Genomic DNA, 26,023 nt, shown 5'->3' on the forward strand with positions numbered 1-26,023 from the left:
CAGAACGTGGGGGCAGGAAGCGGGGCTGCCAAGAAGACGGGCCACCGTTTGACACCAGAGTATGTGCCTGGGAAGGTCAGAGCCACAAGGGTGGGGCCCTGGGGTTTGGGAGAAAGGGCAGGTCCCCTGGACACTGTAGCTGCTGGAGTGGTGAGCCCCCAACACGCGTACACCTGCTTTCGTGCCCTGAGAAGCACGCAGGCCCCTCACTGCACACACCACGGTGGCCGCTCTCAGGGCTCCCCGCTCAGGGGCTAGGAGTAGCCTGGGGTTTCTGAGCTCCGTGGCCAGCTCCACCTGGAGGACTTGGGGGACACCTTGTCAAGTCAAACAGACCCAGAGCTAACCTGGGGAGACGAGCTCTCCTCGGCCTGCTGCCCAGACCCCTCTCGGAGCCCCCATCCTCCAGCTCCATTCTCCAGTGGACACACGCTGGAGGGAGCTGGGCAGGGACTGGGGGCCACTGACCTTAACACATGCTGTGCCAGCCTATCTGGCATTAGCCTTTCCTTCTGCTACAGCAGGAAGAGGGGAATCCCCTCATCTCCCTCGGCAAGTCCCTTCTGGCCCCCTGTGGGGGCTCTGGTGGGTCCTGCCAAAGGACAGGCCCAGCAACTTCCCGCCTGGGCCTGGCGGGGCCGAGCCTGGCCTTTCCTGCATGGAGTGTCCTGGGCACTGCTTGCCGAGCTGCTAAGGTTCTTGAGGGCAGCCACGTGCAGATGAGTCAAAAGAGAAGATCCCCAGCCTTCTGCATGATGGCCATGGTGTCAGGCACGCCCACCAGGCCCCAGGAGTTGCTTGGAGCTCTGAAGGCCTGCCCTGCTTCCCACGACTGGCTATGTTTCTAGGGGGTGTGGCCAGGCATATGGACTAGACTTCAGGGGTCATTCAAGTGCCCAGGTCTCCTGCAGCCTGGGGCTGACGAAACGCTGGGCTCTGGCCTCCACCATGACCAATAAGGGCTGCAGACAGCATGTACTATTTTATTGGGCCTCAAAAGCTTTAAATACAGAAATGGGGAGGGCTGGCAAAGGGGCAGACGTGGACACGCTGGCATTTGAGAATGGACGTATCAGAGAAATCACATAATCAACAGCTGGACAGAGAGCTGGGGAAAAGGGGAGTCTGGGATAGAAGTGGGGTGCCAGCTGGCCTTGGCTGCCAGGATCATGCCCTCCATAGGACAAAGTCTTTCATGTTTCTTCCTGATCTGAGGACAAGTTTTAGAAAACAAACCCCTAAAGAGAAACAAAATCAGCTGGGAGAGACAGTGGCTGGCAGTGCCTGTCCTCGCAGAAGACAGTGGCCTGTCCCCTGAAAGCCTTGGGCTCCCCCACCCCCAGCCCAGATGCCACCCTACAAGACATTCCCATACACTGAAGCAAAGCTGGACCCAATCTATGCCCCCCATTTGAGGTCTGGAGCTGAAAACCCCCTCCCGGCAGAGGAAGAGGTACTGGCGTGAGCGGTGATGGGGGCCAGACCCGATTCCCTCCTTAGCGGCTGTAGCCAAACTCATCTGCGTCATCGGCTCGGAAGTCTCCATAGCGCCACAGGTTCAGCTGCGAGGAAACAGAAAATGGCTCTTCAGGGAGGTGGGACCTGCTGGGACCCAAACGGCCAAGCCCCTCTCTCAGCACCCTCTGGGGCTCCTGAGGCAAAAACTCACCCTGGCGCTCTTGGCCGACTCCTGGGCGTTCAGGTATTCTGTGATCTGGCGGGACAAGAGGACAAAGGGGTGCTCAGGGTGAGGCCCAGGTCATGTCACTCCCCTGCTCATCGGGTCCCTCCACGTAAAATCCAAGTGCAGAGTCACAGTCTCCTAGCTGTTTCTCGACTCTCCATGCTGGCTGTTTCACCCGTCTGAAACACGCTTCCCCTTCCTGTCCACCTGGCTACCTATCCTGCCCCTTCACGTCTGTGGTCAAGTATCGCCTTCTTAAGGAGGCCTCAAATGACCCCATTTAAAATCACCACCACTCCCTCCGACATATTCCTGAGACCCTTTCTTTACTTCTACTTTCCCTTTTTCCATTGCACTTATCGTCTAACATTTAATTTTGTTGACTTATTGTATTTATTTTCCTTTTTGTCTCCTCATGCTTGAATGTAAGCTCCATGGAATGTTGTCTCTTGTTCACTGAGATCTGTCGGTCCTCAGTAAACATTTACTGAAAGAACGAGTAAGTGAACGAATGAACACATTAGGTGTTTCTAGACACCAGCGACGTTGTGGGTAGCTTCATATGGCGGACACTGGGAGCTCCAATTTTATAGGGAAACTTAAGCTAACTCCTAGGAGTGACCTAGGAAACTGGGGGGAAGACTAGGGTCAGGTCCCTCCTGTCCAGATGAGGCACAGAAGTGACTCACACTGAGGTCTTGTTCCAAATGAGTTAATCAACTTGCAGAACCAGAGCCATGGATCCACAAACCACCAATCATTATGTGGGGAGAGAGGAAAGGCAAAAGACAGGGGAGAAGGGGAATCAAGGCCACAGTGGAGAGAAAAGAACACTGGTTTCAACCCTGCTGCTCGTGTCCCTCCACTCAGGAGTGAGGGGGAGCTGGGCGCTGCAGAAGGGCACGAGCTTCCCACCGGCCTGGCCCGTCCCTCGAGGCTGGTGTGTCGTAGGGAGAGGCTGGGGGAAACTGGGATGGGAACGGGGCCGAGCGGGAGAGGCCTGGCCCTCGTGATCAACAAATGAGCAAGTGCAAGGAGGTTTCCCAGGTGTCAGCCCCCGATCCTCGTGGCCCACCCTATCGAGCAGCCGGGCTGTCTGTGCTCTCCTCACGTCATGAATGGGAGACTCAGGCTTCCAAAGGCTGATCTCTAGGGCCAGATGTCTCATGAGCGAGGGAGGTGGGGCTCAGGCCCAGCTCTAAGCCCTGCGCCTCTCCAAACAGGCTGGAGGGGTGTCGTGGCAGAGTGGCGCTGGGTGCTGGGAGCTGGTTATGGACTGGGAGAGGAGCAGGTGAGGACGGGAGACAGCACAACAGGCTGTGACCTTCTCCATGCCACCCCTGGCAGAGCTTCCTAGCCTGTCACCGGGGGTACGGGCAAAGGCAAACTTTCCGCTCCAGTTTGCAGCTGTGTTTTCAGCCGAACCAGCAGCCAATTAATTTGGGATGTAATTAGCTTTTAAAATTTTAAACCCCAACGAACCCAAATCCATTATCTTTCCCCAACAGGAGCAGCAAGACGGTGGGTGCCCCACTCCCCCTCTGGCTCCCGGTGCAGTCCCCTCCCAGTCCCCCCATGACAGCGGTGGGAGGCGCGAGGGACACCCCGCATCCGCAGCACGTACCACCTTCTGGAACTGTTTCTCCTTGCGCACCTCCACCATGACCAATCCCTCCTTCACCAAGCCCAGCCCCACGTCCCCCTTGGAGTCGGCAAACTGCAAGGTGACATGGGGACAGCCGGCGCTCAGGTGCTCCACGTTGAGCAGGCACTGCGTGTTCTGGATGTCCCGCACCACGCTGTCCACGGCGTCTGTTCGAGCATCCTCCTGCGGCAGGGACACACCCCGGTCAGCGTGAGAGGCGAGCGCCAGCCACGAGCCGTGAGGGCCCAGGTCCCGTTCATGGACTTCAAGGAGGTCTGCCCAGCACGTACCAGCATTACCTCACTCCCCGCTTAGACCCCAGTGAGGGAGGAAACAGGCTCTGGACGTGGAGGGCCCCCTTTCCCACAGCCCCTCCCGCCTACAACAGGAAGAATAACCTCCCTGCCCAGGCAGACAGGGCCCGACATCTCCTGCTGCTGCCCGCAGGGCCCCCAACACCCGGCTGCGGTTGCTGGACCAGTCTTCGCCCAACGTGCCCTGGCCCACCAGGCCCCCCGTTTCTCAAGAGCCAGCTCAGAGGCTCTGACGCCACCTTCCCTCAACCTCCTTGGCCACACCCCTCTCCCCCGTGACTAACAGACCATCACCATTGTTTCTACTCCTCCCATCAGCCAGTGGGACCTCAGTGGAGGATTTCCGGCAGAGGTGTGACACGCTCAGAGCTGTTTGGGGGCAGTTACTTCTGGCGGCATCATCTGAGCCTGGAAGGAGTGCTGGGAGACCACCGCAGCCGAGAGCGCAAGACGCTAGAGACAGTGGCCACTAACCAGGGACGCGCCGGGGGCTCAGCCCCGTGAGAGGGGGCCAGGGTGAGGGAGGGGTGGGATCCGGGACGGGGCTGGGTTTCTTCGTGCAGATACGTGCTGGGACTGCAGCAGTGTCTGAGCGTCATGGCACAGTCCCCGCTGGGGAAGGAAGGCGTGGAGACTCACGTCTTGGGGCACCTGGATGAAGGCGAAGGCATACTCCGTGGCTTGAGCTGGCAGCACGCGAGTGCTGAAGGCAGGTGGCAGGGTGCCCAAGCGGGAGGACGGCAGGATCTCTCTCTGCAGAGGACACACCAGGCCACAGCATCACACACTCGGAGCTCCCTTGCTCTTGGGGGACAACTCGCATGGCCAGGCCCCTAGGGATTCTAACTCAGCGCCTCCACCCCCCACCCCATCCCCCAGGGCTCATTTCTGAGTAGCCACATACACGACCCACCCAGTCCGCGAAGCCTGGGAGGTGGGAAGCTGGGCCTGCTGGTGGCACACCCGGTGGCTCCTACTGCATACCCAACCTGGTAGCTCAACTCTCATCACTGTCTCCACTTTTCCTCAATACCTTTCCTCTGTGACATGGGCTCCCTGACCCCTTTCCCACAGGCTGGGGGGGGGGGCCCTGGCTGGAAGAGCGCTCCAAGATGAGGGTCCAGGCAGCACCCCACCTGCTAGTGGTTCTGGCTCAGGTGTGTGGGGCAACCCCAGCCTGGCAAGACCCCTTCCTCTGTGTATTGCTGGGTGGTAAGGTGGGAGCGTGGCCCAGCCCTGGGCTTTCTATTAACGGCCCTTCCACACTAGTCCTCAGGAGCGGCGCGGCTCTGAACGACAGCGTTCTCTCCTGCTTACTGCTGGGAGGCTCCCAGGCCCAGCCCAAGGGACATTTCTCCCAGGGTTACCAGCCCCTTCCCAGCAAGCCTGGGTTTGGGATGTGCTGGGGATCAGCACACAAGGACCCAGCTGAGCACGTGGACCAGGGGCCTCCAGGGACCCACTCTTCAGAGACGTTGGGCAGAAGAGGAACCGGGGCTGGGGCTGGGGTCTGGACAGAGGACCACTCAGTGCTCACAGGCCTCGGACCAGAGATGCCAGTTTTGCCCAGTCACTCAGGGGTCACGGGCCTGTTAGAGGAACAGCAGAGAGGCCCACACACTCACCATCCTGCCAGGGAGGGAGGGAGGGAGGGAGGGAGTCTAAAGCTCAGCGGGCCCTTGGGGAGAGCCGATGGACTTGACCTAGGGGCCTGCTGTGTGGAAGGGTCCCTGGCGGCACTGGGGGCCCCTCGCGTACTCGTCCACCTCCGGGCCCCCACACTCACGTTGCCATAGTCGATGTAGAAGACGTGTACTTTGGCAGGAGACTCGACTTTCTCCACTCGGGCGCGGTACCTGCAATGGCATCGCGGGCAGAACTCAAGGGACAGCCCTGAGGAGGCTGGTCTCCCTGGAGCGCCAGCGATGGCAGGGCAGGGGCCACAGCATTTCCCTGCCCAGGTCTCAGAGTGAACACCCATGGGTGCCACAAAGGGCAGTTCTCGGACTCCACAGCTCCGGTGCTGTGGCCACCCTTTAATGGAATCAGAGCATAGCTGGGGGCAGAGGAGGGAGAGGGCAGCGTGTGGAGCAGATTCATGTGTCCTTGGGGCACAAAGCGACAAGACTAATGACTAGATTGATGCCTGCTGTTTAAACCCAGCACACTACCAGCAGCTGTAATTAGCCGGCGGATCTGCCTGGGAGGCCACAGCGGGGAACGCATCCACATCACCTCGTCACCCTGGGAAGGCCATGGGCCCCACGCTTGGTAGATCAGACATAAGTGACCTTCTCGCAGCCTGTGAGCGCTGCCGCTCATGTCCCAGGCAGCTGGGGTGGAGGGTGGCGGCCGGTCTGGGCTCACTGAGCACCAGCCTCCACCCTCACCCCACCCCCTAGCCCCGCCCTGACGTCACTTTTCCCACGTGGGGTGAGGGGGGTGTTGGAGAGCTCCAGCCAGCCAGGGCTCCCCCAAAGGAGTAGGCCAGGAGAGAGAAGGAGGGACCCTTCTTTATGCCAGAGGCTGACTGCAGAAAAACCACGGGTTAAAGCGCAGGCCGCAAACGGGCTGTGGGCCACAAAGAGGGCCGCTCCGGGGAGCAGCCGAGGTGAGGAACAAGCACCCGGTGGAAGCGGCCACTGCGGCAAATGCCTGAAGTCTGGCTAGTGGCTCTGCAGGCCTGGGCCCTGGCGACAGAACTGCTGCTGCTCCTACTTCAGACTCTTTGCCCTGCTCGGGTCCCGGTGGCCTACCATTCTCCGTCTACAAATTTGGCAATGCAGAATTCGCCCCGGCGGGGGGCATAGGAGCCCTCGACGGGAGGGTGGCTGGAGATGTCATTGCGCATGTTCTCCATCAGCTTCTCCAACTGGGTGCCTGTGGGGAGGTACAGGGAGTGAGACCTGGGTGCCATGTGCCTTGGAGTATCATCTCTAGATGGGGCTGGGGAGTGGGCAGGATGTGGAATGCTGTAGGGTGCCCGTGGCACTGGCTTGCCCCCGTCCCACAGGGAAGTCCTCTTTGGTCCCTGGTCGAGGAGGTTTCACAGTATCTTGCTGACACTTCAGGCCTTAGAGGCACCCAGTCTCCCAGTCTCGGCTCTCCAATCTACTGGCCATGGCCAGAGACGCCCTAGGGAATGTTCCTGGGCTCTGGTTTAGGAGGTAGAGGAAATGAGTGGACACTAAGCAAGGCCAAGGCCAACCAGCCTTCTCCATTCCTACCAGGGCGGGCCCTGGCCTGGGCGACAGAGGCGGTGACGGACAGCAGCCACTCTCTGCAACGTCTCCTGGGGGCAAAAGTGGAGCTGAAGGATGGGCCCCATACGACCCTGGACAAGGAAAGGGCCTCAGAATCTGCGCCGGGCAAGGTGGGGAACAATTCTGGCAGCAGGGCCCGGTCTCAGTCTATTCAAATGTGGACACTCTGACCTGACGCGCCCCGTGAGACACATGCTGAACTGAACCTCCAAGTGCTGCCAGGCTGGGTTCCCACCCTCCCACGCCAACTCACTGCCCTCCTCATTTGGGGGGAGGGAGACCTCTTCCCTGCCTTGTCTTTCCCGAACCACTGCCCCTGGGTCATCGGTCCCTGCTGCTGGTCTGTTTTTCACTGGGTGTGGCAACCCCCAAGGTCTTCTCAGTGCCCCCCCCCCCGGCTCCTTCCTGCCACAGCCGCTCACCCCTACTCTGCGGAGCATCAGCCCCCAGTGGCTTCTCCTTTGTGTCCCTCTGGGCCCGACTCAAGCTCTCAGCAGGCCCTTTGCTCCCCCTTCCCTCTCTGAGGCGAGGGCGGCTGGTGGTGGTGAAGGACTCGCCCCCCATCCTCAGGGCCCCCGGCCACTCGGTTACAGGGGCCTGACACGTGACGGCCGTTGGTACGCTTGTCACAGTGGGCCTTATCCATTCCCTGTCTGGTTTACGTTTCTGCCACTACACTGGGAGCTCCTTCGTGGCACAGACCATAGCTCACTCGGTTCTGCTTACTCTCAAGAGACCCAGTAAAGCCCCGGCTGTGCAGGGTGCCTGATGACTGCAGTGCTGAAGAGGGGCCCGCAGGCGTGTACGCTGTCCACACTCTCGGGTCCCGATGCCGGTGTTCACAGGACGGTTTCAGGGACTTTTCAGAAGGCACTGCCCTCCCCCCCGCCCGGCAATAAACCCTCCATTCTCCTGCGTTCCTTGCCCAGACAGTAAAATTTCAGGGACTAAGAAGCTACCTCTACACAGACAAGGTCCTGCCATACTTGGTCTATTTTTATTATTATTATTATTATTACTTTGCTCCAAGGCAACAGTTCTGCGAACAGGCAAAGCCCTCTGGGAAGTCCTTACACAGAGCCCGGTTGGTCATTTAGAGCCAACGGCAATGTGTTCATCATTTCACCAGATCCTTCCCGAAGGCAGGCTTTAATTAAGAGAAGGGAAACAGGGCCAGAGGATGTCCCTGCCTCCAAGAAGGGTAAAAGGTTTCAGGAGAGGGAGGCTGTGTACGCTGAGGTTCATTTTCACGGATCTGATGGAAGGCAGGGTTTTCTCTGGAGCCTACACCTAGCCAGGTGGCGTGCCACACAGCACCTCACTCGCTCCTCCAATCTTCCAACAATACACGGTTTCCCCCAAGTTCTCCTTCTCTCCCTATTATCTGCCTTGGCTACCACTCAGTGCAGTCCTGGCTTCCGAGAGCAATCAGAGACAGGCAGGCAGGGTACAGGGCTGGCATGGGAAGCCTCTTGAGATCACAGCCAGTACGCGGGCAAAGGCCTTGAGCCCTCAAGCTCTGTCTCCTGGAGACTCCGGGGCCTGTTCTTACTCAAGGCAGGTCTACCCAGCAGGACCCAGAGGCCAGGTGGAGCCTGCCTGGGAGCCGGGGTACCCTGGGCAGGGTCTTCTTTGAGTTCCCTTTCCCCAAGCTCTCCAAGGGCCATTCTCGCTGGCTCCTGTGCTTAGGAATAGCTCTCCTTCCTACCTGGGCCACCACCCAGCCTGGAGGCCCCCTCCCGGCTTCAGTCCCAAGGCAATGGCTGGGCCCCCTCTCACCAGGACTACAGCTGGCCACAAGAGAACTGAATCCTTCGGGCTCATCATTTCCATCTCCGCCCCTGCCTGGCTTTGCTCCCCTCCCAAGTACAGCCAGCCCAGGGCTCGAGATGGTCAGTCTTTCCCGGTGAAATGACATTGCCACAAAAGCAGGTACCTGCCTAGGAAATATCATTAGAGGGGAGGCGGCTGAGGCGAGGCTGTTGACCATCTGGAGCGGGCCTGGAGGTGAGGCCGGGGAGGGTGGGCAGAGCCGCACCCTGCCACCTACGGGGCTGCGTCCAGTGTCACCGACACCTTCAGCCCCCTCCGCCCTGTAAGGATCTGGCTCTGTGGACTGAGAGCTGGCTCTGAGAGCTTTTTCCTCTGACCTCAACTAAGACGTTTCCCTGTAGAGGGTGGCAATGAGAGGAGGGAGGTCAGGATGGCGAGAGTGAAGGGAGTAAAGGTGGGAAGCTGGGCTGGAGGGGCTCCAGCGCAGCTGCTGTGAGAGCCGGCTCTACTGCCCTCTCTCCTCCAGAAGCCTGAGGTCTCTGCCGAGGGGACCCTGGCCACGGTGCGCCGCGCTTGAGGGTAGGAGGAAGGAAGAGGGTGGAGAGGGAGGGTCCTTCAGAAAGACTTTCTGGGGATGACTTCCCCTAGAGCACCGCCAGTTACCGTGGCAACTGGCTACCACTCAGGGCTGTGGCAACCTCTGGAGAAGGAGAAACCCCAGCAGAGACGAGCCCAGGCTTCCCCTCCTCCCCTCCCAAGGAAGCTGAGGGGGAGAGGCACTGAGCTGAGCCGGCTTGTGCTTCCTGACCACACAGAGACAATCTGTCCGTTGCTTCCTGATACACGTTGAGGGCTGCAAATCCTCCTGCACAGCCCTGCCAGGGGTGTCTGGGACTAAAACAATTACCTAAGAGTCTCCGAGCACCACCCAGACAAAACTGGTTACCTCACCGGTCCTCAGAGGACCTGTTCAGCCTCGCCCGCTCCGGGGCTCACTTGCAGCTGATAAAACGACCTCGGGCCCGGGAGGTGGGCAGCAGCCGCAGGCTATTTTGGGGAGGCCCCCGGAAGCCCTGGGCTGTGTCCCTCCCTCCCACTCAACAGAGGGGCCCTGAGGCGGGCCAGATCATGGCAGCAGCCGTGAGGGGCCGCGCCTGTGCGCTCACCCGTCTCCACATCCTGCACGTAGAAGTGCAGGTCGTCGGTGATCTCGGTCACAAACACTGGCTTGTAGCTGGCCGAGCGCTCCTTCTCCTCCAGCACGGGCGCCACCTCCTCCACGGGCTGCTCCTCATAGCGGGCCCAGACCTGCGTGTGCCGTCAGCACAGGGGAGGAGGGCACGAGGAAGTGAAGTCAGAAAGGGCGCCAGGAAAGGGGCTCTGGGCAGGGGGAATCACTGCCCCGGGAAGTGAGTGTGGAGGTGATGTCACCACAGGATGAGCCCCTGGAACCCTCCTACCCCTGGGTGGGGATGGGGAGAGCACTTCCCATCCAGCGGCTCTGACAGGCATCAGAAGCAACTGGGGAGCTTATTGAAAACGTAGGTGCCTGGGTCTCACCCCAGCCTGCCAAATCAGGATGTGCTCTCAGGGTCCCAGGGAAAAGGAGTCAAAACCAAAGTCCCCCCAGCAATTCCCATTCCCACGCATACCAGTGTGTGAGAACCTCGGTGCTGGAGTGGTGCTGGGTCCCCATCTCCCTCCCTCCCTCATACCACCCTGCGGGGGTCACTCTGAACTCTCCAGGCCCTCCCACTGTCACAGGGCCATAGGCGCTCCTGAGACTCTCCAAGTGACAGCCCTGGGCCGCGGGGGCGAGGGCTGCCACTGTGCGAGGATGCCTCCGTTCTCACCTCTAGCAGGCTGCTCTGATCCCGGCTCAGAAGCTGGGCCACACCCCTCCACCCTTCCCTCTCCCTCCCTCCCTCCCCTAGCCCTGCACTGTCAGGGCTGTAGCGGCTCAGAAGCTGATTCGGGGTGACAGCACGTCAAATCCAATCCTGCGGCCAGGAGATTATCCCAGTAGTGAGGCCTGTCATAGCAAGGGAGGGAGGTGGCTCTCCATCTGAGCGCTGGAAAGGGGGTGGGGGAGTACGGGGGACTGGACCACACACAGGGTCCCACAGACACACACACAGGAATGAGTGGGGTGGTGATAAAATATTAGCCCAAACCTTACATGCTTACTAGGTACCCCACTAAACGTTATCCAGGTACTGGCTCATTTAATCCTCACGACAACCGTTTGAAAAGGTGTAAACGTTACCCCTGTTTTTACAAATGAAGAAACTGAGGCACACAGGCTTGCAAGATGTAGCAGAACCAGGATTTGAACACAGGCGGCCTGGCCCTAGAGCTCTTCAAGGGGAATTTTGGCAGTGACTGGGCCTCTGGACACAAAAGATAGTACTGAGCAATGGGGAAAGTTGTAGGTGGCGAGATGTGGACTCTGGTCTTTTCATTTTGCCCTTTACTTTGCTGTGTGACTCTTGTCAAGTCACATGCCTTCTCTGAGTCGCCTTTTCTTCCCTTGCAAGAGGTGGCAGAGTATGACCACATGATCACGCAGCTAACGTGCGGACTCCTGGGGGGCATCAGGAAGCAGCTGAAGGGCAGGAAGGCTGGAATTACTGAACCACTTTGGCCCACACCCGCAGAGGCCATGCTCCTGCCTTTAATGTGGCACGAGTGTGTGTCCTTCCATAGGAGAGGCAAGGGTCCCGAGAAATGGAACAAGCAACAGGGACTTTCTGAGCCCGGGCGAGGCTGCCAGAGGGTGGCAGAGAGGGATGGGAGAGACATCAGCTGGGCCCAAACTTCTGCCCCCTCCCCAGCAGTGGCCCTCCTGACCCGGCAGTCTGTCCTCTGCCCCCTTTTCCCACCACACCACCCTCCAATCTGTCTGCACTCAGTGCCCCTACCCGCTCCAGACCAAGTCAGTGGCCGTCCCCTCTCCCATCGTGCTCCCTCCTTTCCCAGCACACAGCGGGTTGGAGAGGCAGGGCCCCTGTACTGCCTCCTGCGTGGGCCCCCATCCTAACCCCACCCGGCTTCTTCTTCCGCGTGGATGAATTGGGAACAGACTGACAGGCTGAGAGCAGAAACTGCTAACGGCTCCTCAAGTAAAGGTGCCTCAGGCGACAGCATCAGGTTTCCTCCTGGGAGAGAGGAGGCGGAGCATCTTCCCCGGCAGGTGCAGGGTGGGCAGCGGGCTAGAGGTCACAGATGATGCAAACAAAGCCTCGGGTTGGCCCTCAGGCCCCTCTCCTACAAGGAGGCAGCAACGGGCCAGTCCTGTCGGTGTCCCACAGCTCCGGGGGCAGCAGGGGGGGAGCACAGGGGTGTATACTGCTGCCTCCTCCTCAGATGGAGGAGCTCCACTTGTAAGACAGGACGGGCTTGGCCCTTCAGTCGTGGAGCCGTGCGGGGTCCCTGCCCAAGCTGGTCAGTGTGGCTTCCTGGTGGGAAGCAGTCAGTCAACTGGATGGGCTTGGCCGCCCAGGTCCCCACCCTTAGAACCAGGGCCTGCTTTGCCCACACTGGCTTCTGTTGCCCCCTGCAGAACCTGGGCAGGGAGGGGACAGACACATCGGCAAGACACCCTCTGTGACCCCTCCATGGCCCTGGCTACAGACACAAGTGGGCAGTGGGCAAGGGAAGCCCCTCCCTCCTCTGCTACATGCTGCTCCGTCGCGCCATTTCCTGTCCTGCTCAGATCGCTTTTGCATTCCGGGGCCAGGTCAGGAGTAGAGGCTGTCTCCCCTCCTGTCCTCACCCTGCCCCTGGCCCTCCCTCCTCCCCGGGGAGCCCTGGGTGCACCTCCTGGCAAACGATGGGCAGTGTGGACCGAGGCTCCACTGGCTGGAGGCTTTCCTTTCTAAATCCTGTTTAATATCGCTGCTCAGGAGGCTCCGGAGGTGGGGCTGGCATGGGGCCAGTGGGGTGGAGGCCTTCAAGCCCGCGGCGGGGAAGCCAAGCTCAGTAAAGGCCAACCAATGGCCAATAGAGCCCTGTCAAGGGCCCTGCTGGGGCACAAAGGGGGAGGGGCGATGGGGGAACAGTCCAGATAGCTGCCACCTGCGGCTCCCTCTTTGGTCCTCAGACCTGCCCAGGATCCCTAAAGGAGGCGGAGAGGGGAGCCCTGCATCAGCCTCCTACAGAGGAAGGGGAGGGCCTGACTAGCCTCTTCATGAGGAGAGGCGTCTGCAAGGCACAGGGAGGAATTAGGCCTGGCAGGGAGGCAGCTAAATTCTCAGAGCTGGGAATACAGCACTGCGGGGTTTCCCCAGACAGACCTGCTCAGAAATGTACACGCACATAATCACACCCACCTAAGACTTCTGCTTGCTCCTCGTCTCACAAAATCTCTCCGTATTACTTTCCTCAGTCAGCTCATAGGTACCACGATGATCTTTTAACCCCAGATGTGCCTGTCTCTTGACAGCTAAGGAAGCTCTCATGGGGTCACCAGTGGGGCAAGGCTGGGGATCCTGGGGACACCTCAGATATATAGTTTACTGTCCCCCAGAGGACCACCAACTTCTCTGAGTGCAGCTAACTGTGAGGGCCGCTGCAAGGCTCTGCCCACACTGTTCCTGGGTCCCGGCCCCACCAGGATAAGGCAAGTCATGTGAGGTCACCCCGGGATCCTCGAAGAGGCTGAGATGTGCAGGAGAGGGACCGAGGAGGCAGGCAGGCCCCCACCCTGAGGGTGGTGCGCCGCATTTTAATTGGACCGGAATAAAACCATGCAGCTGAGTAAGTAATTAATCCCTAGCAATTACTCCTCAGCACCATCACGTGGCACCCACGAAATGATGACTTGGGTTCTTTCAGACAAATCCACTGCATAGTAAACAGCGATGCCCAGTTCAGCACCTAAGCAAGGGACCACCCTCCATCTCTGGCCAGATTCCCTTCTCTGTCCTCTCCTTGGTCCCTCTGGGGTCTCTACTCTCAGAGGGGAGAAGATCACTCAGATCTGAAGAGACAGCTTCTCAGCTCAGGTGCTGAGTAGCCAAGGAGCAGGGCCGGGGGGCAAAGATGCTTTCAGAATCTGGGCCTTAGAGGCCGGTGCTTGCCACGCTGACACCCAGCTGCTAACTCGTTCAGCCTTTGCACGTGAGGCCCGGCACCACGTCTCCTCCATTTCCATGCGGCGGGCAGAGGACATGGAGGTGGCAGACTTAAGTTCAGCTGCCACAAACAGGAACTCCAAGAGGAGGCTCCTCTGCTGGAGCCAAGGCTGTCTGCCTCCCCATCAGTCTAGGCAGAGGGTTTAATGTGAGCAGAACTGGGACAAGGAAGGGTGGAAATCTCCTTGGGGGCCCCATGGTGGCCTGCTCACGCCTCCAAAGCATGGACAGTCCCTGTCACCTGTCTTGGCTTTTGGGGCCACCTCTCCCCGGGGTCCTTCAGCCTCCAGTAGGATCGGTCACCTGCCCTAATCTCTAGGGGATGGGAATAAGACATACACAGAGATCCAAGAGGGGGTCCCGGACCGGGCCCCTGGGGGAAGTGATGTGTCCTCTCTCAGAGGACAGGTGGGAAGAGCCGGAGTGGGGGCGAGGCCGAGGGGCCTTCTGGGCCCCAAAGCCCCGACTCCCTGTGGCAGGTGTCTGGGTCTCAGCTCTGAGAGGCGAGTTGTAAGCCAGGTGGCTGCCCCATGGGGAAAGAAACGTTTATTCCTGGAACAAATTTATGGCTCAGCATGGCCGTCCCATGAAATCCTCCTCAAACTCAGAGAAGCCCTGACACATTGGTGGCCAGCTGATTTATCCCCATTATCGGTGCTGGGCTGTAAGTCAGTGGCGACAGGCTGGGGGCAGGGCGTGCGAAGCCCGGCTCCCATCACCCAAACCACTGGGTTCTCTAATCGTCCATTTGTTTCCAAAAGCTGCTTTGCGACCCGCCCCCCTTGTCTCCTCAATGCAGTGTCTGCAGAGACTGATGGGCTGTAAATCTGGGTCCTAACAGCTTTATGCATCTCCTGGGGCAGCTTCCAAAATGGGCTTCCCTGCAGGGCAACGTGAAGGAAACTCAGACGTGGGCTGCAGGCCAACGGCCTCTCTGAGAGCACCAGAGGGCAGGGTGCAGGAGGGAAGGCTTCCCGGTCTCCTGCGGCCCAGGGGCTCCAAGGTCACCTTCCAGGCAGCTTCCTGCTCCAGGGCCACCAGAGCTGGCCCAACAGGGAGTGCTCAGAGCGGGTCCGGGGCCATCTCAGCGTGCGGTTCCTGACATGGGGTCTGAGACCAACGCCAACCGGGGTCACTCAGTTGAGGGGTGACAGAACCGCTTCTGTCTGTCGTATGGAGACAGCGGTGCTGGTGCATGGGGGTGGAGGGGAGGGTGAGAGAGGCAGCCGCCTCCTCCCTGGCCAGGCCCAATTCCACAGCCTACCTTCTCTTTCTTCTGCTTGGCGGCCTCCTCGGCAGACAGCAGGGACTTGTAGTAGGAGCTGCGCTCAGCGGTGAAGTGGACCTTGGAGAGTGCGTGCTCCACCAGCAGGACGGACAGGTTGGCGCTGTCAATGTGCAGCCAGCCGATGAAGTTGCCAGCCTTGTCCATGCCCTCCACCTCCACCTCCACCTGGGGAGCAGAGACAGGGAGCGTCAGCCTGCAGCAGGGGCCCAGGGTGGGCAGCGGAGGAGAGCGGCCCTGGGCCACTGCCACCACCATCACTCCATGGGACAGAAGTAGCTGCAAGGATGAGTCAAGCAGAGTAGGAGCTTGTGGGAGGCTCTTAGAACACTTCACTTGAGTGCTGTGAGCTGGTCTATACTTTTCAGCCTCTTGCAGCCCAGAACCATTGTTGACAGATACATCACTGATAAAGCAACTTCAAAACTCCCCTCTCTTCTCAAATCCCCTCCCCTTCCTCTTGGCAGAGAGCTACTAGGGTAAACTTCACTCTCCTTAGCTTAAGCAAGGGGTGTGTGTGTGTGTGTGTGTGTGTGTGTGTGTGTGTGTGTGTGTGTGTGTGTGTGTGTGTGTGTGTGTGTGTGTGTGTGTGTGTGTGTGTGTGTGTGTGTGTGTGTGTGTGTGTGTGTGTGTGTGTGTGTGTGTGTGTGTGTGTGTGTGTGTGTGTGTGTGTGTGTGTAAGCATGTAGATAAAGGTCAGGGGTGAGACAGGCAGCGGCCATAGCTGTGGGGACATCCCACTCTTCTTCAGCACCCACTGAACCCCAGCTCTGCCCTGAGGACAGGCCCTGGGGGAGTAAGGCAATCCCCGAGGACAGGGGAACTTGTGTTCTTCCCGGAAGAGCTGAATGAAGTAATGCTTAATGAAGGTAATGAAAGAGGTGGGATGAAAGCCAGGTGAGGAGAGGAGGGAAGGGGACGGGTGAGCAGAGAGATGTGGGCAGGAAGTACACTACCACACGGGGCGGGGCGGCTCGGGGGTGATTCCAGCAGGAAGTTATCCCTAAAAATGCGTAACTGGAAGGGTGTGCTCGCCACCATCAGCCCAGACCTCGGGGCAGAGAGCTATGGCTGATCCCCAGACCCTGCAGGATCCCTGCAGAGCCCAAGGGCTCCCGGGCCTCCTCCCCTGAGGACTTCCCCAAGACCCAGGACCCCAGAGCCGGCATGGACTCTGCTCCCGCCTCACGAAGGCAATGGCCCACGAGGAATTCCTTCTTTGATCCTCTCCCAACCTCTTTCTTCTCCTGCTAAAGGGGCCTGTAAAAGCCTTTGCTGACAAACGTAAAAACTTGTATTAATTTAAATGGCTTCAAGCTCGATTAAGCAATAAAATGAATGTCTAAATACCTGGGAATTCTCTGAAGCCTGGGCTGGAGCCAGTGGCAGAAGCCAAGGGCAGAGGGCTAGGTTTGAGAGGCGAGGGGGGAGGAGAGCAGCCTGCCCACCTGGCGGAGTCCTGACTCAGCGGGGAGAGACGCTGGACACGACTCCCTATAAGCAGACAGAGGCGGCTTGGGCGGCGGAGGGAAGGCAGTGGGGGTGGGACCCCGACTTCTTCCTACTCTTGAACACCCTTCTTCCTACTTGAGGCCCCCCCTGTTACCCCTTCAGGTGGAACGCAAGTTCAACGACACCTGAAGCGGGGGTGTGGCACAGAAGGGAATACGCAGAGTTTATGAGAGCTAGAAAAAAAGAGATGTCATACCCATCCAGTCCAACTCGATTTTGTCGGCAGGGAAACTGATGCACAGACAAGGGAAGTGGAGCTCGCCAGGGTCAGAGCTGAGAGCAGAAGCCAGGCTGCCCTGCTGCCTTCTTTCCCTACCGCCCACTTGACTTGGGAGCAGAAAAGACCCTCCCCTCCTCTTCCCCCACAGCCTCTGTCTCAGGAGCAGTCCTTCCTTCCTCCAGGCACACCTCTGATGCCCCTGCTTCGCTTTCCACTGGGTTGAGGCCGGCTCCCTCCACCACCCTGCACTTCCCTGCTACAGCCGGGGCGGGCAGAAGTGTTGGGCTCTGCTGGGCTGGGTCTACCCCACGCGGGCCTCACACCACTGAGGGCTGGAGCAGGGAGAACCAGCGTCCAGCACCTGGAGGTGGCAAAACGTGTCTCTCCTTTCTCGAATTCTGGCCATCAATTTACTGGAGGACCTGCATTTGTGGGAGAGGTCAGGTGGGCAAAATGGTACTTGAGAAAAAACAGGGGCCCCAAGAGCTCATCAGCCAATAAGCCACCTGAATTCACTTGAGGTGAGTGACAGACGCCCTGAGGAGCCCTTTGCCACCTTCTAAATGCCCGGGGCGCTGAAGCACTGGGCACCCCTACAGTGGGAGGGCTAAGGATGGAGGAAGAGGCTGCCAGGCTTGCCGTGGTCAGACAAGAACAGGGATGGGCAGATGATACATGAGAAGACCATCTCCTTCATTTGCCGAGCTTTACCACATGCGCTAAGGCCAAGCAGCAGCAGGTCCCAGGAGAATTCTGGGAAGAGCAGAGGGCTGCCTGCCTCGTGCCTGGGGGCTCACGAGACAACGGGTAGAGTACGGGGTGCTGACGCAGGCTCCCACCACCATTTGGGGGCTCAGGACACACCTGCTCACGACCAGCTGAAAGCAAATCAAACTGGAACAGCTCCTGGACCGACACTGAGCCCAGGCCCATGCCAGCACCCCCATTCCCGACCTCTTGTCTTCCATGTGCTCACTGCCAGGTGTCCTTTTCTTAGAACTGAGGATGGCTGCCCTGCTTGAGCACAAGGCCTCCCTCCAGCCCGAGGGCTTGTGGGCCGGTGTGACAAGAAGCCTAATGGCTTCTTTTGGCACCAGATTCCTGGGATGGAGGCAAGAACCTCAGAGAGATGATTTGCAGAGGCAACTGTCCAGGTACAACCCTTCTCTCCTATAAGGTGCCCACGCTCAGATCCCACTCTACAAGGCCAGTGTCGAATTCACATCTCACCCTGAGGCCACAAACCAGATGCCAGCCTCTCGAGGCTCCCACTAGAGGGCGACCCCGGCGACTAGCAGCCACACCTGGGGCCAAAACTGCTGGGGAGCAGCCAGGCTCTCTTGGCAGGTGAGCTCCGGCTTTACACTTACCCAGCCGCTCCCTTCCTGCCATCGATCTGTTAACTTGGGCTTGACAAGCCCCTGGGCCCAGCCAGCTGCAGAGGAAAGAAATCTCTGGCCTTGGGCACTGTGCTGCCGCCCAATCCGTCCTGGGTTGTAGAGGGAGATAAAGCTGTCGCCCCTGGGTCTCTGCTTCCCCTTTTATTACAGCTGCTGCCACCACAGTAATTTCTCAATCAAACAACTGGGCTCAGGGGAAGGTGGGGTGGGCTTAGTGGAGGGATAGGGCTGGGCCAGTGTTCCCGCTGCTCCTGAGACGCTTGGCTTCCGCGGCCTCTCTGCCCTCACCCTGTGCTGTGTCTAGCCTTCTGGCCACGCCCCAGCCTGGATGGGCACAGGGGTTCAGTCTGAAGATCAAAGTCTTGACTCTTTAGCTCCGGGAAAGTTGCATGGGAACCAAGCAGAGGGTTCAGCAGGGCGCTCCCAGGTGGGCATATGTGTTCATCCTTCATCATGTCTCTCTCTCATACTGACTGCCAGGAATTTGTGACTTGACTATAACGTTATGTGGGTCCATATCTGTAAAAGCTGTTTCTGTGTTCAACTTTAAGACTCAGCCTAAAGACTCAAATTCCTGATATTTTCTCCTAATTAAAAAAAATATATATACACATACACACGCATAGGCTTATATACAGTTATTTGGGGTACTTATCTCTATAAAGTCACCATGAACAAGGAATTAGGGAATCCTGAACCACTGTCCCCAGGGGAAACACAGGGTTAGGTTCCTACAAGACTCTAGTCACATTTTTATCAACTTATCAAAACATAACCTTCTTCTATGAGTGTTTCTGTTTAAAGACACTGCATTTAATACATATTGATGATTCATTAACACTGAACTCACAGCCAACAGCACTGTAACTCATGCCTGAATAAAGCTTATCTAACACACGGATTTTCTCCTCAAGGCGCATCACAGCCTCTTGTACTCAGGAACACTAGACAGCACTTCAGCGCCATGCTTGGAGGCCATTTTGAACTACAACAAAAAGTGCAAAAACCGGAAAACCGTGGCACTAAATAGACCACGAGGAGGGCACTTGTTTGCAGAATGAGAGCTGAAACAAGAAGGCAGAGCCGCTGCTGTGCAGCCTTAGCTGGGAATGTGCGCATCTACAAATGATCCAAAAAGCACCAGGAGTACTGACCGAGGTTACAAATAAATTTTAGTAATTAAGTGAATTCGCAAATACGGACTCACGTGTAATGAGGATTGACTATATACAGATACACAGACAGCAATTTCCTACAAACTGCCTCGAACTGTAGACAGGAGTTAGGGGAGGCTCATTCTTGTCAAACACACAAGAAACCTCTTCTGGTTTCTTTCTGCTACCGCAGCATTAATGAGATAACTATTCATGGAGGGTGGTGTAGAGTGCGAAGCGGTATACAGCATGGCTACCTGTCTCTCTGGCATCTTGGAATGTTCCAGGAAGAGATCTGGACTCACCGTCTTCCTTGGGAGGCCTCCTACAGCGGCATGTGACCTCAGGTAGGTCAGGCCTTGGGTGACTACTACAGGCTGCCAGAACACTTCATAAGCATGTGGGCATTTGGTGTGTACACAGGTGGGCTGATAATGGCCTTGAGGGGACCACAGGGTATGTGTACATGTGGACACAAGCAATGTCAGCAAGGGACAGATGATGGCTCTTCTCCTCACTCCCCCTCCTCAACTCTCATACAGAAGCCGAATGCCGAGACCTAGCAACACACGGAGCTGGGGGGAGGAGACTGCCTCCGGAGAGACTGTGAGAAGGGGTGGTGCCACGTGGAGGAGGCGGCTTGGTGATAACTCTGGTTAAGACAGAGCAAGAGGGCTTCCCTGGTGGCACAGTGGTTGAGAGTCCGCCTGCCGATGCAGGGGACACGGGTTCGTGCCCCGGTCCGGGAAGATCCCACATGCCGCGGAGCGGCTGGGCCCGTGAGCCATGGCCGCTGGGCCTGCACGTCCGGAGCCTGTGCTCCGCAGCAGGAGAGGCTGCAGCAGTGAGAGGCCCGCGTACCGCAAAAAAAAAAAAAAAAGACAAAGCAAGAGCCTAGATGTCCAAAGGTCACACCTGATCCTCAGCCACTGAAGGACACCGAGGTGCTGCCTCACTGTGCACCCCTGCTGGTCTGGTCACCTGCCAACATCTCTTGTCCTGTGCTCTTGATACTGGCAGAGTGGGTGGGGATTTTGTGGTTCCGAACTAGGCCCCGTGAGGTGAGCTCTTCCAGCTTCCACACCACCCTCCTGTGAGGGCTTCCCTAAACCTCAGCCTGCAGTGAACTGAACACCTGGCCTGAACATCTATGGGCTTACTCTCCCTTTGACACGTAGGGGCCAATGTACAGCACAGAGGTTAAGAGCACCAACTCTGGAGCCAAACAAATCCACCCACCACCTGCATGAGCTCTGGCGAATCAGTTACCTTGGAACTGCAATGGTACCTGCCTCAAAGGATCTGTTTTGACGATAAATGAACTAATGTAAGTATGCTAAACACTTAGAAGAGTGCTTGACATACAAATGCTGCTGCTGCTTCTTCATCAATTATTTACTTCTGGGGAAGGGCAGTTATTTCATTTCAAAATGTCTTTATTCTCCACCTAGACTGTCAGCTCCAAGGCAAGTGAAGCCTGTTCTCTGAATCTGCTCCAGAGCTGGGTGTACTGACTGGGCCATGAGGTGGTAGAAAGAGCATGAATCTTGCAGTCAGACAGACCTGGGTTCAAATCCTAAATCTAGCTGTGAAGTTTTGGTGACGTAAAACTGCTTCCTCTTCCTTCAACTAAGGGCCAGCTGACAGCAGCCAGGCTGGTTACAACCAGCAGCAGCCCTGTGTGGCTGAGCTCAATTCCCTTGGTTCTTAACACCCAGAGTGGGAGCTGAGGGAAGTTCAGGCTGACGGGAAAACCTAATGAGTGACTGTCCCCAAACCCAGCTGAACAAACAGATGCCTTTCTAATCAGTGGAGGGGGGAGGGATCCTTCTCCACCACAGGGCCGATCGGGGATGTGGCCCAGCCAGCCATGCCCAGAGGGGGAGCAGCTAGCCCCACTGGGCCCGGGCTGCCTGCGGGCCGGGGCAGCCAGCAGGCCCTGCTGCCTCACAGCGGGACACGTCCTCCTGTTCCCAAGCACATTAAGGTGCCACTAATGAAACTGTTCTGGCTTATTTACCAAATTAATACAAATGGCACAGGCTGTTAATTTGCACGTCTCCTAATTACTGAGGAAGCACTCCCGTCCCAGGCAGCACACACACCTCAGTGCCCACCCCAACAGGCTGTGGTCTCACCCTTCGCAGCTGCGGGTACACAGGGAAGGGCAGGACAGGAGGAGGAAAGAGGAGACCCTGAGCAGTTCCCGCCCTCCACGGCTGGAAGCAACCCGGGGAGGGAAGGTGGCAGTGGCCCGGAACGTTTTGTTTCCCACAGCCCTCTTCTCAGCGGCTGGAGCGTCCTGGTCTCCCCCCGCCCACCCGCCCCGCGCCCCGCCACTGGTCCCCTTCTGGATTCTGTCCAGCTTCTTAACACAGCAACTACTTCGATCAAACAGGCGATGGGGGCGGAGTCATTCTTCCACTCCAGGCAGTGAGGCACAGTCTGCCGGGGTGCAATGCCGGGCCAGCCAGGTGAGGGGGTGTGCAGGAAGCAGGAGAAACAAAAGGCAGACAGGGGCTGATGTTCTTACAGAGCCGACGACGCCCCCCAGCCAATCAGCCTTCTGAAAGAGTACTGTGTGCTGGAGAAGAAGACCAGATAGCTCAGCTGTAAGACCACAGAGGAAATTTCAACCACCTTGGGGGGTTCATTCAGCTGTCCCTCTCCTGCTCCAGGAGCCAAGCTGGATGCCCAGGGCTCTAAGTCTCGGGCAAAGCTGGAAACACGCAGGTCCCCTCCTGTAGCCTTCTTCATGGTGGGGTTGGGGGGAAGTGAGCTGGAGGCCGCCTCCACGGAAAGGCCAACCTAAATGAGGCAGCCAGGGGCACTTAGGGCAAAGGAATTTAAAAATATTGGACCAGGTAGGACATACAGCAGGGGGCGTTACGCTCCACGTGCTGACTCAGGGCAGCCAAAGGAGGCACAGCACAGAGGGGATTTTTGGCAATGCGGGAGGGTGGGGAGTCTCCCCTCCCATATAACCCACCTTCCCCTTTTTACGCGTTGGGAGGATGGAAAAGAGGTACAATCTGCCCCGGGAGAGCGTCTTGGGCTCTCTCTTGTGCAGTGCCTGAGGCAACACAGGAAATTACTGAGCCCCGGCCCCGGAGGCTGGGAGGCTGTATGTAGACTGCCTGGAAAACAGCCAAGGGCGATGCTCCCTTCCCCAAGGGAGGTGGCTGCCTCGGGTAGGACAGGTGATGCCAGCTGGGCAAGAGCAGCAGCTCAGGACACGCCTGCCCTGGGGCATCTGCAAAGGAAGACTTCCTGCACAAGGGGTGGCAGAGCGGGGAGGGGAGAGGTGCTGGCTGCAGGTTCCTCCAGAAGGTGCAGCAGGAGCGCGGATACCTCGGGGGAGGTGACATCATCGGCCCCCACGACAGGCAGAAGCCTCCGTCCTTTCCATATGCTGTCTGGTCCTAGCCCTGCTTTAAATAACCCCAAAGCCATCAGTAACAAGCCTGGAACTGGGAACAAGATAGGAATGAGGCTTGGATGGCGAGAAGGCATTGAGAAGCATAGCAAAAACCCTGGACTGAAACAGCGATCCAGGGACCAGCTCTTCTGGGCTGGGGTGTCACACCCTCCTCCGGGCTCAGTTTCCCCACATGTTAGTGAGAGTTGAACCCGGTTTTTAAGGTTCTCTCTGCTCAGAACGTCCTAAAGTATGAGCTGGGCTTAGGGGTGGTGGCCCTGGTGGCGCACCAGTATGACTGGGAGTCGATGAGGGAGAAGACAGACAAGGGGTTACGTGGGAGAGAAGGGCAGGGGGGAGGCCCACAGGCGCATCGGCAAGCCCTGAGGGAGAGCCTGCAGAGAGGAAGAAAGGCACTCCAGCTCTTCCCAACCCGCACGTTCCATCCAGAGCTTCCTGCAAGAATGTGAGCAGAGATGCAGGGTGACCAGAGTGCAATTGAGCCTCCTTTTCCTGCCCCGCAGAGGCAGCCACGCCGCCGGAGAGCTGGGCTTTCCACCATCACTGATGCTGCATGAAGGCTGTAAGGTGCTGCCACAGCCGGAGCCGTGAACTTGAAGAGACACCTCACCTTCATATGGTAGCAGCCTAACACAGCGAACTCGTCCCCTCCACTCTCGGCCACACGCAGACACACGGTTGTCCTTCAGAGACGATGAGCATTAACACAATGCAATTAATAATGTAACGCTCCGGAAGCCGCAGAGGCAGTGCCTATGAAATGCCTCCTGGGTCTCACTACCGCCACCCGCCGGCGGGGAGCGGGCAGGTGAGGGGCAGAAGCGGTACCGAGCTCCCCTGTGCTCCTGGAGTAGCAGGGCCCCAGTCCCCACTGGCGCCGCTGCTACTAACCCCTCATCACCTCCAGACCAAATGATGCTTTCAAGCCTGACCCGCAGCGCCAGTTGTTCCCAGAAAACCTCTTTTCTGACATTTGTGCGCTCGTCTAAGCCAAAGCCCTAGGAATGCCTGGAAATCAGGCTCGGGTTGGCAAGAGGGGCCAAGAGGCTCCTGGAAATTGAGGGAAGGCCGGAGCACTGGGCAAGGTGGCTCAGCTAGAAGTTTGGGGCTTCCTTCTCTCTCTCCTTGAACACCTCAGGGATGAGGGGTGGGACGACAGAGGTGGGGGGTCGGGGGGCAGCTCCTGGTCCCGCCTGAGGTGGAGAGGCAGGAGCCGAGGTGATCAGCAGCGTCTGAGTCTGCTGGGAAATGCAAACCTGCTGACTCCAGGCCTTTTCAAGCGGCAACGCAGTTTACAAACTGACGCAATCTGCTCCTCTGGTGCAGACAATAAGGAAAGCAGACTGTTCATCTTCCCAGGAAAACCCGGGGCTGGAAGCTGGAGGGAAATTTAACTCTCTCTTCCCTGAGGTTCAGGCAGGGAATGTGGCAGAACTGGGGGCCCTCGATCTGCCCCCACCCCTGTCCAGGGCACCACCACTGCCATCCTTTCCCACAGGTTTCCCGAGCCTGAGGCAGGCTTTGGAATCCCTTCTGGAAGTGGGGCGCACCTGAGCGGCCCCACTCCTCCTCATGTTCCCGGCTGATGCGGAGAAGAGCGGTCCCAGCCAAAAGGAGCGGCGAGGACTGCTCTTCATCTGGGGCCTCACACAGCATCCTGGACCCCGGCCCTTAGCTTGGGCCAGGGAGCCAGCCGCAGTGGGTGTCCTCCCAAGCCCGGCCGGGGTCCCTGAGGCTGCCCCCGAGCCCTGTAGGGACTGAGCTGGGGTGAGAAGTCAGTTGGCCTTTTCTGTCAGAAGAAATTAGTGTGTGTAGGACCTGTGGAGGAACCGTATGAGGTTGTCAAATCTCTGACCTGAAAGTAACCAAATGTTGTCCAATCGGGTCAAATCCGAATGCCAGCTCCCTCTCTGTAGGCACTTATATCTTCCTGATGCCAAGGCCTGCTCTGGGGCACGTGTACTCTGCTTTGCCGAGCCCAGCTCTCAGGCTTTATGTGAACTGCTGTGGGTTTCTATGTGGACCCACACTTTGCCTTCATAAAGCACTTACGGTGGCGTCAGTAATTGTTTCTTTCCCTTCCACCCTGGAGAAAAAGAGCCTGGCTCTAGGGAATTCCCTGGTGGTCCAGTGGTTAGGACTCCAAGCTCTCATTACCAAGGGCCTGGGTTCAGTCCCTGGCTGGGGAACTAAGATCCCGAAAGCTGCGCAGAGTGGCCAAAAAAACCCACCTGGCTCTAGATCACACCCTCACCTGCTTCCTGGGGCACCTGTTTCTATTAGTCACCTTCTCCTACAATCAACCACCCTGAGTCCCTTTCCATCAGCATCTACCTCTTTGCCTACAAATATCCTGCCCATCCTAGAAAACCTTGCTTTGACCTCGCGTCCCATCCACTCGACCTCCTTCTCTTTACCCAAAGAGTATTCACCTCACCTCCTTTCACTTCTCCATCCAACACGGCTGGTCATCACTGTCGACATTCCAATGTGACTACCACTTCAGAGGTCACTCAAGCCCTCTTAACTGCCATTTTACTAATTTCTTTTTAGGTATCTGACAAAGCTAAGCACTCCCCCTTCTATTTGGAAACTCTTTTCTAAGGCCTCTGTGATTCCCAGTCGTGGCGTCTTCTCCGTGATTTCTTGGTTTCAGTTGTGAATTCTTTCGCACCAACACGCCCCTTGAATATGGATATTCCCCAGGGGGCCATCTGAGGCTGTAGACAATTTCCGTCCTGCATGGCTCAGAGTCATGACACCACCACTCCTGTTTCCAGCCTAGCCCTCTCTTCAGGATTCACCTCCACCAGATAAATTTCAACGAGTCCAACCCTGAATCTACTATCTTCACGATAAAAGCTGCACTGTGACCTGCATTTCTTATCTCACTCAGTAGCACGAGCAGCTTAGAAATCATCCTCGACTCCTTTTATATTCACAGTCAATCTCCAGGTCACAGTGGTCCTGCTTCATAGACATCTCTTGAATTCTCCCCCTCTTCTTTAATTTTATCGCCACTCCCCGAGTTCAGGTCCTGGCTGTGGGTGACAGCCCCTCACTGGCATCCCTGCCACCAGCCTCGCCAGTCCCTAATGGCCCCTGGATGATGCTGCAGTGTGTGGCTTATCACAGGCTGTGCGGTACAGTGGTTAGATGCGGGCTCTGTAGCCAGACCATCTGGGTTCACATTTGCTCT

At 57.8% G+C, this 26,023-nt stretch overlaps 1 protein-coding gene across 1 annotated transcript in view; it reads right to left on the bottom strand.

Annotated features, from left to right (window-relative positions):
- Positions 1-963: 963 nt before the first annotated feature.
- Positions 964-26,023, bottom strand: part of SND1 (staphylococcal nuclease and tudor domain containing 1) — a 418,878-nt gene continuing 393,818 nt past the window's right edge. The window contains exons 17-24 of the mRNA XM_004265475.3: positions 15,079-15,267; positions 9,846-9,987; positions 6,400-6,523; positions 5,430-5,499; positions 4,283-4,396; positions 3,309-3,512; positions 1,670-1,714; positions 964-1,562 (exon numbers count right to left, since the gene is read on the bottom strand). Coding sequence (XP_004265523.1) covers positions 1,497-1,562; positions 1,670-1,714; positions 3,309-3,512; positions 4,283-4,396; positions 5,430-5,499; positions 6,400-6,523; positions 9,846-9,987; positions 15,079-15,267 — 954 coding nt within the window. The 3' untranslated portion in view covers positions 964-1,496. The remainder of the gene's footprint in view (positions 1,563-1,669; positions 1,715-3,308; positions 3,513-4,282; positions 4,397-5,429; positions 5,500-6,399; positions 6,524-9,845; positions 9,988-15,078; positions 15,268-26,023) is intronic.

Source organism: Orcinus orca, chromosome 9 (genome assembly GCF_937001465.1).
Source record: "Orcinus orca chromosome 9, mOrcOrc1.1, whole genome shotgun sequence".
NCBI lineage: Eukaryota > Metazoa > Chordata > Mammalia > Artiodactyla > Delphinidae > Orcinus > Orcinus orca.